The sequence below is a fragment of the Cupressus sempervirens genome, chromosome 3 (assembly GCF_028749045.1).
Source record: "Cupressus sempervirens isolate cs-2001-9-10 chromosome 3, ASM2874904v1, whole genome shotgun sequence".
Classification (NCBI taxonomy): Eukaryota; Viridiplantae; Streptophyta; class Pinopsida; order Cupressales; family Cupressaceae; genus Cupressus; species Cupressus sempervirens.
Window position 1 is genome coordinate 281,315,178 of NC_143120.1, and position 12,177 is coordinate 281,327,354.

Here is a 12,177-nt window from a genome sequence, read left to right on the forward strand (position 1 = left end):
AGGTCCCTTGGTGGAAGCAAGTTTAAAATAAAGTTTCTTGGTCCAAGTGTAATTTTTTCATGTGGCTAGTGGCTCATAACTACTATCTTATGTGGGATAATCTTTGTAAATGTGGATTTTAGGGCCCCTCTTTTTTTTTGTGTGGCAATGGGGAGGATTCTATCTCCCATTGCTTTGTTTCTACTCAGTAATGGAACCTTTGGTGGAGTGCTTGGGGTTTCTCTTGTAGGCATGCTTCCTTTGCTTGAGTTCTGGGCTCACTTAGGTAGTGCTCCCTCCAAGTCTTCTCCTCTCTATGCTACTTGGATTGTTGGCCCATCATTCATTCTTTGGCATATCTAGCTAGAGAGGAATTTTTGAATCTTCCAAGATGTTTGAATTGGTGTTATGCATCTTTGGTGGAAGATCTCACATTCTCTTCAAGAAATTATTCAAGTGAAGTGTGCACTAGATGGGGGTATGGATCTAGCTAATCTTGCTATATGAAAATACTTCAATTTTCATCTTTAGGATGGGGTTGTAGCTCAATGGTATCAAAGAGTGCCCAGGTAGCCTCGGCAATAGAGAAAAGGATGGGTGAATCAAGAGGGGCATTGGACTCCTCCTCCCCATCGAGTTTTGAAAATTAACACTGACGGTTCTTCCCAAGAATACAAGCCCTACTAGTATTGGGGGAGTGGCTTGTTGTAGTTTTAGTGAAGTTAAATTATTTTTCTCAGTGCATAAGGGTGACTACACTAACAATCTCATGGAGGCTTAGGCCATTTTATATGTTGTGGAACAACGTTGTTTGTGGGGATGATGCAAGATTATCTATGAGTCTGACTCCCAAGTGGTGGTGAACTTGCTTTCCTTGCAGGAGCTTGAAGATGTTAGTTGGTACTTAACCACTATTGTTAATCAAACTCTTCCCTTTTGTACCTCTCTTGAGTTCATTAGGTTTACTTACATTCCTCATGAATGGAAAATAGCTAGTGATTATTTGGCCAAATGGGCTTCTGGTCATGCTTCGGGCTAGAATATTATGTATAGGGGGCAACTTCCCTTTGAGATGGTGCAAGAATTTGATGAACTTGTTGCTTAGGACAGAGCCCCTTGTTGAGCTCTCCTTGTTATAACCCTTTCTATCTTAATAAATTTTTACCCCTCTATTTCCAAAAAAACAAATCAATATATTTAAAATAGAATAAAATGAAATTAAAATATTTTTATAATTTCTTGTCTCCCATTTTTCTAAGTATGAAAAATTCTTATTCCTCTTATTAGTACTTGTTGGGCTAAGTATTAGTACTTGCCGGCATGCTAAGTACTATTGTATCACTTTTTGAATAAAGCTATGTAACTCATGATTAAAATTACATCTATCAACCAATCAAGAGCTTTGATTTTTCTCATTTCTTGTACACTTTAAGTTTTATATCATGAAACTCATTATTTTTTAAGTTTATAATAGTGACAAATTACTTATTTATCATTGGATCTAGATTGTTTGAGGACTTATTGTAAATACTTTTAAGGCTCTTTTCATATTGCATGACTTTCGTAAATAAAAATTTGAATATTTTTTAAAAAAGTGTATTTGAAAGTTAGAAACTAATAAATACTTTCACTAAGTTCTTTACTTTTGTATTAGTTTATAATATATTTTGTCAATATATTTATAATATAAATATCTATTATAATATAACAAATTTTTATTTTAAAGAATTATTTTATGTATTAATATATATTTGAGTAAAAAACAATCTTAGAATATATTATAGTTTTAAATTAAATTTATTAAATTTTTATTTTTTTTGTTATAATAATGTTTCATGTAGTATATTTAATAATATTTTAAGTTAAAATGGAATGGATAATAATTTTTTATTATATAAAATTATAGAAATAAAATGCTAAGACACTATTTAAACTAAATTTAAAACTTACATTACTTTTATTTATATCTTGAATTTCTTATTATCATTATATAGAGTAAATATATAATTATATATTAAATATAAATTTATTAATAAGATGCCATAAACTAATTAAATTAAAATTGAAGTAATATTTCAATTTATCAATCACAAAATATTTAATAATTGTTATTAGAAATATAATAGTTTAAAAAATTTATACAATTACTTCTAAAGTCACTATCTGCCACTTGTTATTTATAGAAGATGTACAATTTCAAAATGGCAAAAAGCCCACTCCAAAAAAGTAAAGCATTTTAAATTTATAAGATAAAAATAATAATTTACTATTATTCTTAAAAGATGAATCAATCTGGCCCATATGATAATTTTTAACAGGTAATTTTAGAGTTCAAAACGAAGCTAAAAATCTATTTATATCAGTCGAGAATTCCAGGCACACTTACAATGCAATACGCCGCAAGAATTGAAAAACGGTACGCATATCAACAAATTCGGACTCTTTTCCAAGGCAGTTTGCACCCAACGTTATTGCTAACAGAGAAGTTGGTCAACAATACTAAAAAACCATGAAACATAAATGGACAGTTGAGAAGTCCCAATTAAAATACAATTGCTTAAAGTCAACTACTTCGGTGGGAAAGCCATGAGCTTACATGTCTCAAGTTAAATATATAACTACTGATATATGTAAATAAAACTAAGTCCTTGACATAAAATGGGGACAAAACAACATATGTCTCATTATTAATGTATTAAAATAAATCTACAAGCCTTCAAATTTATTACGCCAAAGTTTGACCTAATCCATGTTCTTCCCTGGCCTCTAAATCGAATACCATGTTTGTCAGCGCACAATAACTACCATAGTTATCCCGTCCACTTTTTCAGCTTCTTTCCTTAATATTACGTAATACATAGCTTAATTTTCATTAATTCTGTATCTTTCTAGGCTTATTTATATATATACACTCATCACAGGTATCATTCATTCAGGTTTTTGAAGTACTTGAAGAAATATGGCTGTTGAGAGATTTGACAAGAAGCCCAATTCATGGGGTGAAGATGAGAAGAAAGCAGTAGAGCTTATGCTTGGACATATACAAAACCAGAAAAATCAACCCACTTTTGATCTGCTGGGAAGGAGCACAAAAACTTCACCATCTTCATCAATGGAAGTTGATCTCCTGGAACTGGGTGAAAGTCAGTGTCTTCCTCCTTGTTGGGAAAAGTGCTTAGACTTGAAGGTCCATTTCTCAATTAACTCTTTTCCTTCATAAGTCTCATTCAAATTTCTTCTTTTACAATCTGTTTTGTTTTTCCACCCTATGTAGAATTCATGTATTGTGTTCTTAAACTGTGAATGTTAATCATGTGATGCAGACTGGAAAAGTGTATTATATGAATTCAGAAGGAACCGGACATAAAATCTCCAAGCTCTCCTCCATTCAGAATATATCAAAATTTATCTCTATTGATGAAGAAGAAAAGATAGACCTGAAATTGAAGTTATCTTCATCAGATTTTCTCAACTCAGACAAGAAAACTACTGATGACAATAGAAATGCTGATGATAAGATTTCTGAAGAAGTTGAGTGCACTATGAGGCTTGTTGGGTGTCCCACATGTTTGATGTATTTCATGGTAGGTAGTCTAGATCTCGAATGTCCAAGGTGCAAAGGTTCATTCCTGCTAAATTTTTATGATGGTGAATAAGACTTCTTAGTGAATGATTACAAGGAAGTAGAATTTGTTTTAATTTTCAGATAAACATGGTCAAATTTCGGTGCATTACATTAACTAATTGGGGTTCTTTCTCTGTTCAAATCGGTTTGAACAAACTCTTAGCCTTACATATAGTTGAATTGAATATATTCTTATAAAGATACGTGAGCATGAAATGGTGGGTGATAAGTTTGAAAAGGTTGTCACTTTGGAACTCGAAAGTCAACTAACATTATTAAGACCTTCCTAATTAAATTATCACATTTTTCAAGGAGTTTTGGTTTCATGTTTCTCAGTAATTGGTAATGTTTGTCATATATAAGCATTTATTTCTTTGTAATGTTTGAGATATATTAGCATTTATTTCTTTGTGTGAGATCAGGATCACGAGTAAGAATGATAGTTTTATCAATAATTTGTGTTAATTTGAGCTCTACTAAATGAACTGTCAATTGAAACACTCCCCGAGAAACTCCTAAGGAGAGGATTACTCCATGAGAAACTCCCACAGAGAGCATAATCCTATGTTTTTAAGAGTTTACAACTAAAGGTTGCAAAAAAAATCACTAGTATATTAGAATAATAGCAATACCTTTTTTTAATAAAAAAAATTATGTCGTAAAGTTAAATCATTTGATGCTATTTTAAATTTAATATAATGTAGTCTTTAAATTTAATATAATATGGTCTAGTTATTATATCAAAAATCACTCTACCTAATAATCATTTATAAGATATTTGTTATCAGAATGACCCCTCAATATTTTGGAAAATACTGGACAACAATAATATCTAGTCCATTAGAAAACCATGCCTCCTTTTTTCCCTTTTATATAAACCAAATGTCTTAATGATCAATGACCCATCAAAATAATAGTCATTATTAATTTAAATAAGTAGCCCATGCTTTTCAAAGGTGGGGCAAAATAAAAATGAATTAGTTTACATGTACATGGTAATGTTAATAAAATGTTCTACCAAATGATTCTAACTAGTAACCACCCATAGATATTGTTTTCCAAGAAAAAGACATGCACACACTCAATCATCTAGAAAGTCATAAACAATAAGTTCTCTTATGGGCCATATTTTAGCATGAACGGGGGCATCTATCTCATCTCATTATTCAAGCTTGATTTCAATAAGAAAATCTATCTTGGACTCTCTTCATTCTACACCTTTGATCATAACTTAGGCTAATAATGGGTGGATCCTATACCCAAGATGGTCACATGAACAAATATCAAGATATCTAGGTCCCCATTATTAGCTCCTAAATGCAAACCATGTAATAGTTAGTTTGTTGGAATAGACAATGCAATATTATGATGGAATGATCCAAATTCAAAGCCTAAAATAATAGTGAGATGTATAAAAGAAATTTTACCTCCCTTTACATGGTATAAAATGAAAATGAGAGGTTATAAGTTTGAAAAGGTGGTCATTTTGGAACTCGAAAGTCAACTAACTTTATTAAGAGTTTTTGTAGTAAATTATCACATTCTTCAAGTAGTTTTCTTTAAGCTACTCAATAATTGGTGATGTTTGAGATATATGTTGAGCATTTATTTCTTTGTGAGAGATAGGATCACTAGAAAGAATGATATTTTTATCAATGATTTGCATTAATTTGTAGGTGCTAAAGCTCTACTATAAAATGAATTGTCAATTGAGACACTCCTAGAGAAACCCCTAAGAAGAGCATTACTCTATGTTTTTAATAGTTTACAACTAATGGTAGAAAAATAATTATTGTCTAACAAAATAATAGCAATAATCATTTTTAAATAAAAAAATTCATATGGTGAAGTTAAACAATTTGATGCTATTTTAAATTTAATATAATATGGTCCCGCTATTACATCAAAAATAAATCTAGCTAATAATTATTATAAGATATTTGTTACGAGAATGACCCCTTAATCTTTTGGAGACTACTAGACAACAATAGTATCCAGTCCATTAGGAAACCATGGCTCATTTTTTCCCCTTTTATGTAAAAAATGTCTTAATGATCAACAATCCATTAAAAAAATAGTCATCATTAATTTACATTAGTAACTAAGACTTTTGAAAATTGGAACAAAATTAAAATGAATTGGTGTAGGCACACATGGTTACATTAATAAAATGTGCAGACAAATGATTCTAGCTAGTATCCACCCATAGAGATTGTTTGCCAAGATAAAGACATGCAGTACATCCTCAGTCATCTAGAAAATTAGGGTAATAAGTTCTCTTATGGGGCCTATTTTATCATGTATCCCTGATCTACCTAGTCTCATTATTCAAGCTTGATTTCAATAAATAAATAAAAAATCTATGTTGGACTCTCTTCATTCTAGAGCTTTGATCATAATTTAGGTTGATAATGGGAGGATCAAATGCCCAAGGATATCTAGTCCCATGAATAAATATCCAAGGTGTCTAGTTCCCCATTATTAGTGCCTAAATTCAAACCATGCAATAGTTAGCTTGTTGCAATAGAAAATTTACTCTTATTATGGATTTTTTTAGATTCAAAACCTAAATTCATAATGTGGGGTAATAAAGAAATCTTAGCTCCCTCATTTTTATATACATGAATTACATCATATAATTATATCCTTTGATCGAGCTCAAGCATTTATGTCACTCATCTTTAGATCTAGCATCATGGATTGCTTCAACATCCTTCGTACAAGCATTTCTTCATGATTTTCCTTTTGAGTATTCCTTATATTGATTCAAAAAATTTAATCACATTCAAAGTGCATTGCATCAAAAAGGTATTATATATTTCAATTTCATATCTATCCACTCTTAGATATAAGCATAAGTGATAGTCTCACAATAGTGAGTCCTACTTTTACAAGAATATTCCTACTTTTATAGCTACTGAGATGTCCTTCCTATAGCATATAGTAGATGAAATTTTTGTAATGGCTAAGTGTCTACCTAATGTCATGTTCAACTATAATTTTGATCAATTTATAAATTTAGCTTCCTTAAGAAATATTGTCTTGTAGATTCACTCACTATCCCACTTAAGTGGTTTCATAAAAAAATGAGTTTCAATCTAGCCTTAAGTAGTTTCATTTACTGTAAATAGATATATGATTAATTTATTATAATTTAAAACCCGGTCTTCTTCAATTAAATCTCTTATATGTGCCATTTATTTTGTTAGAAATGGAAAAGGAAATCTGTAAATAAACAATACCAGGAAAGAATCTAAGTGAGTAAATGCATGAAAAGATATTACCATAAAATAAGAGAGAGAAAGCTTCAAGCTCCAACACCATGAGACAAGATATTTGGAAAGGGGAAAGAAAAGAAAACCCCTTGTGATATTATGAATGAGGCATGAAAAGCCTAAGAAGAGAGAGAGAGAGAGATATATATATATAGAGAGAGAGCAATGCTCATACAATAATTGAGAAGAGGAAGAAACCTCATTGTTAAATGAGAGAAGAGGGTCATCTCTTAAATAGAGATGAGAGAGAGGAGTTAGAATGTAACTCCAATGTCTATGAATGCCACCATTCATAAGTGTGTGAGGCCAAGTGTGAGATTCCTCTTAAGGAGGAATAATCTAAAATTAGAAATTACAATACATATTTATCCTCACATATTCCACTAGATGACAAAATAAGATGTAGTGGAAAAAGGACAAAAAAGAAATATATTAGGATACCTTGGCTTATATCCTAATATATTATAATAATAAATAAAGGAGGTCTTACCTTGGTTTATAAATACACCAAGGAAAGATTACAACTTCTAACACCCCCCTTTAATCTTTACTTGGGGTAATTACATCAAAGGGTATTAAATCCATAATTTACAAAAATCTGCAACTTAATCTTCAATATGAAGTAATTTGATTGTCTTCAAGCCATATGGAACATTTGTAGATCCAAGAGAAGTACATGAGTCCTTTGAATGTGATCAAGTGGAAGCATAGACACCTCTTCATGTGTGGAAAACCAAGAAGGTTCCTTGATGGATCACCTGAAAAAAAAGAGAACAACAAGACAACTATCCACAAGTAGAATGCCATCATATATGCAAATTCAAAATCCTTTTGAATAAGGATAATAAAACTCTCATAATGAGTAAAACATGTTACCAAAAAACAATGGAGATAACCTGATATCAAGATAAAGTATATGCTCAAAAAATTGTCAATAAGGACAAATTGAGTAAAAAGCTTGATCCATGCTCTCATGAAAAAGTATATTATACTAATGCACAAATGACCACAGAAAAGGCCAACTAATGATACTTGCATCAATCTTGCATCAATCACGTGGATATAGACAGTCCACTTAATGAATCATCCCACTGCAAGCTAATGGGGGCGTCCCTCCATAACATGCATGACTCATGATCTAAGCAATAATGTATGCATATCATTATCACATTAATATATGAAAATAAAGTAAAAAGAGAGACATCCTAATCAAAGTAGAATAATCATGATTTGGTAGGATAATCAAAAGAATGGATTATGAGGATATAACAGCATATTGCCTTCAAATTGGATCAAATTATCTGAATTTGGAGGGAAAACTCCAATAATAGTATCCTCTTCATTGAGGAACAAAATGGAACAACATGGAGGGAAGCTCCATAAATATCAATCAATAGAACCAAATGGAGGGAAACTCCATAAAAATATTATCCTATCAAAATGGAACAGATAGGATCAAATGGAGGGAAACTCCATGTAAAATGAGTGCATACCAATATAGGATGGAGGGATACTCCATGGGCCAAATAAGGAAACTATGTATCAGTTATACTGAGGGGACCTACATAGTTAACCTTGAAAAAATATTAAGCTCCCTATGCAACTCAAAAAAAAAATATAAATCACGTATACCATAAAGTGCCAACATGGGTATAGAACAATACTATAAAAGCATAAAAGTGCAACTATGGGCACATCAAAATAGCACAAGGAAGGCAAATGTGTAAGATAACTCATAATCCAACCAAAATTAAGTAAAATGAAGAGATTTAAGGAAGATCAACTAAATATAGATATCAGGTATAAAACACCATTGAGGGTAAACATGGGTATGAAATTCATTTTGCAAAGGTATATATTAATTTCTGAATCATTATAGTCATAAATTATATATTTATTTGGGCATATATGTGGGCCCCCTATATACTCAAATAAATATACGAAAGTAGATTGGTTAAAGAAAATAATCACCTTTCCATACTTAATATTTTGGAAAGTCACAATATTTACCTTGGTTTAAAAATATAACCTCAAAGTAATAAGAACATAAAGTCATGGGGCAAGAAAAGATCTCCCCATTTTTTCTCATACTATGCCTTCGAGATTGGAAGAGATTCAAAAAAAAATTTTGAAATAAAACATTAAGAAAGATATAACTAAAAAACTTAGTAATTAATGATAGAGGTTAGATCTGGCAGATAAGAATATACTAAAAAGAGTTAAGAAACTTTTCTAAAAAAAGTTTGAATAAAAGCTTGTAATGAGTAAGAGAGATTTAAAATAGAATATTGCACTTGTCTGACAATGAATGATTACCTGCCAAAAATAGGTTGACAAGAGGCAATAATAAAAGTAAATGATGCCTCTGTCAAGAGCTAAAAAAAGAAAAAGAATCTTGCATGAAAAGACAAGAAAATGTTACTAGGAATAGTAGAGATATGTTATAGCAGACTGACAAAACGTGAGAGAGCAGCAAGCACTCTGATTCTGCTTTTAAAATTCTCACCAAAACAAGCAATCATCTAAAAAAAGAACCTGAAAAGAAGCAGAAAAATTTAAAGAAATTTTCTTAGGGAAAGACAAGGGTTTCATTGCGAACCCAAAAAAGAGTGGCAAATAGCCGTTTCAAAGGCATCTGAAATGGCCAATTGTTGATCTTCACCCATAGAGAGATCTGCCAGGCACCCGATGTCAACAGTGGCACATTTCCTCAGACAGGAGGAATCTGCCAAAAGGTCGTCATTATCATAAATCTGGCCATTTTCTACTGTTGTATGGGCTAAATTGGCAAAAATTTTCTTGTGTCTACGTCTTCGACTGTGCGAATTAATGGCAAGTCCGTCCTCGTTAAGAGCAGGAACGTGAGGAACTGGAATCAAAAGTTGAATCCTATGAGCACCAGGCAGAAACAAACAGGATGGCTCTTCTTGAAGCAGAGAAGCAACGGAGGGCAGCTGCTCATGAGAGGATGGCAAATTCGCATTTGCAGCGGATGGTGCAGGAAGACAAATACAAAGAGCGAAAGGAGACACTGAAAAAATTGTTTGCAAAGGGCAAAGCGTAAGAGAGCTGAACTTCTTTGACAAATCCAGTATCACGCCTCTTATCTCAAATGTCGAATGGTGCGTTGTTACAATAGAATCGCAGAGATGGAATGGGTTCAAGGTATTTTAACATGGCTTCGTTGTAAGAACATATAAAAACTTGGATTCTTTAACGGGTCTTAAAAATAAGGGATGGAACCGTTGGAGATCCAAAACATGTAATGTCGAGGACTAATCCCCAATTTACTCTTCAACACCCAGCTTCTTCAGTCTGCAACAAAAAGCTACAAAAAACAACATGATCTCTACCTTACAGTCCCCTCAAACTCGACACAACAGAAATGTAGCTGAATAGCTTGCTTTAAACCAAAACCCTGAGCGGATACAGAAGGAAGAAAGAAGAAAATAGCAGCCATGCCGCCTCGTGCAGCAAAGAAGAACATAGCTTTACCATCACAAAGAAGGCTGCGGTGAAGCCAAAGCAAGCGATCAAGGCAGAGGAACCTACCACTGCCGAAAAAATGGAGTTGAAGGAAGAGCCCATGGTCACAGCCATGGAAGAGACTAAGGAGGACGTGGAGATGAAAAACATGGTGGGCAGTTCAGCAGACAGATGGGGAGCCGCTTCAACCCACACTCATGATTTGCAGTGCTAGTAAAAAAAGGGAAAGACGAAGAAGACCTTTGATATGAGATCTACAACTTACGTGGGCATTCCACCATCCATGACTTACCAAATATGGGGATAATATGCCTATTGTCAAAATGAAGGAATAAATAGAATCAATGGAACAATGAGGACCTCAAATTCCTCCTTCTTCCCTTCTGCTGCAACGTTTATGGATATCGACAACCCCATCGAAAGTGGCTTCAGCATTGCCCCCTCCGATCGAGATATTTCAAGCAATCAGGAAGAAGAGGCGGAGGAAGAAGATATTCCACCTTGTAAGCATACAACAAAGGTTATTTGATACCGATGCACGAGCAACATGCATCACGCATTTTGAAATGAACCTGTACAGATAAGTCACCTAACATTTTAGATATACTGGCTTAGATAAATTGACAACGATGAATTGAGTTTTTGGGTTGCTGTGGACTGAGAGTCTACCATGAAATTTCTTTACAGGAAGAAGAAGCAGCGATGGAGAATGGGATTGTCCTTTTTCAGCCACAGGAAAAGACTGCTCGGGCAGGCTAAAAACAATAACAATGCACTGGCTGAGAATCATAATGAATGTTGGTGAAATAGAAACCATCCCTCCCTCCTAACCACAAAGAGATTAAATGAAATGAAAACTATTCTTCAAACTTCGTGATTGAGAACATTGCAAATTGTCTACTTGCATTTGACAAATTTTAGAGTCACTGCGAAAGCTGGGAGATAGCATAAGAGGATGTGTTTACACTTATATTGTCCAGTCTGCTTGATTTAGAACCCGGAGTTCAAAATTTATTTCATACACGTGCTTCTACATCGACTTCTAAAATTAATTTGAAACAAAATATCTTGCAACTATTTTAGTAGTGACTCAGTGAGCAAAACTTGAACCTGAAATTTTCAGATTTATAAGATAAAGTTATTCATCGTTTGGAGCTTTCACATATAAGCATTAGTTCAGCTGGTGCTGAAAGTCTAGATGGGGTCGGTCTGTTGAGTAGCTGGAAGGCCTCAAGATCTATTGACCAATGAATACAAAGATAGCAAGGCTGCAAATAATTCTGCATTCCAAAATCACAAATTTAAATAAATGAATGGTTAAAAAGCGTATAATGGTTAGTAAGAAAGTTGAGGATTATCATCAAACATGTTGGTTTATCGTTGTGATGTGCTTCACATTTCTAATGAAACATTAAAGAGTCTTGAGACAAAGGGTAACAAGGCTGCAAGCAATGCTTTCGGGCATTCTTCGTGGGGTAAATGTCCACACCCAGATATTGCAAATAATCTAGAGTTAGGAAGCTTTGATGCTAAAGCATGATGCTAGAGAAATGAAAAGCTTTTATCAGCTACTCGAAAACGTGCAAAATATTACAAGGACAGCTTATTGCAAAAGGCCAAGTTTATGAAAAAAAAGCTACCCTAGCTAAAATATGATTTGATAAAAAAATAGTATATGGAGGCACAAGAGAAAGAAAGAGCACAGAGTTGCTAATAATGAAAACCCTTTGGTGGCAAGCCTTCCAAAGGGGGTTAGATGAAAACTAATAGAAAATGAGAAGTAACCTACACAAATTAGGGCAAACAAAAGTT

At 33.0% G+C, this 12,177-nt stretch overlaps 1 protein-coding gene across 1 annotated transcript; it reads left to right on the plus strand.

Annotated features, from left to right (window-relative positions):
- The first annotated feature begins 2,938 nt into the window (after window positions 1-2,938).
- On the plus strand, window positions 2,939-3,699 carry LOC149566029 (uncharacterized). Its single transcript, XM_089817327.1, has 2 exons — window positions 2,939-3,166; window positions 3,303-3,699. The coding sequence occupies exons 1-2, from the start codon at window positions 2,939-2,941 to the stop codon at window positions 3,633-3,635; spliced, it is 561 nt and encodes a 186-aa protein (XP_089673453.1). The 3' UTR covers window positions 3,636-3,699.
- The last annotated feature ends 8,478 nt before the right edge of the window (window positions 3,700-12,177 follow it).

Coding starts and splice junctions, on each gene's coding strand:
- LOC149566029 (XM_089817327.1), top strand. CDS start 2,939: ATGGCTGTTGAGAGATTTGACAAGAAGCCCAATTCATGGGGTGAAGAT. Junction 3,167..3,302: donor AAAAGTGCTTAGACTTGAAG/GTCCATTTCTCA, acceptor CATGTGATGCAG/ACTGGAAAAGTGTATTATAT.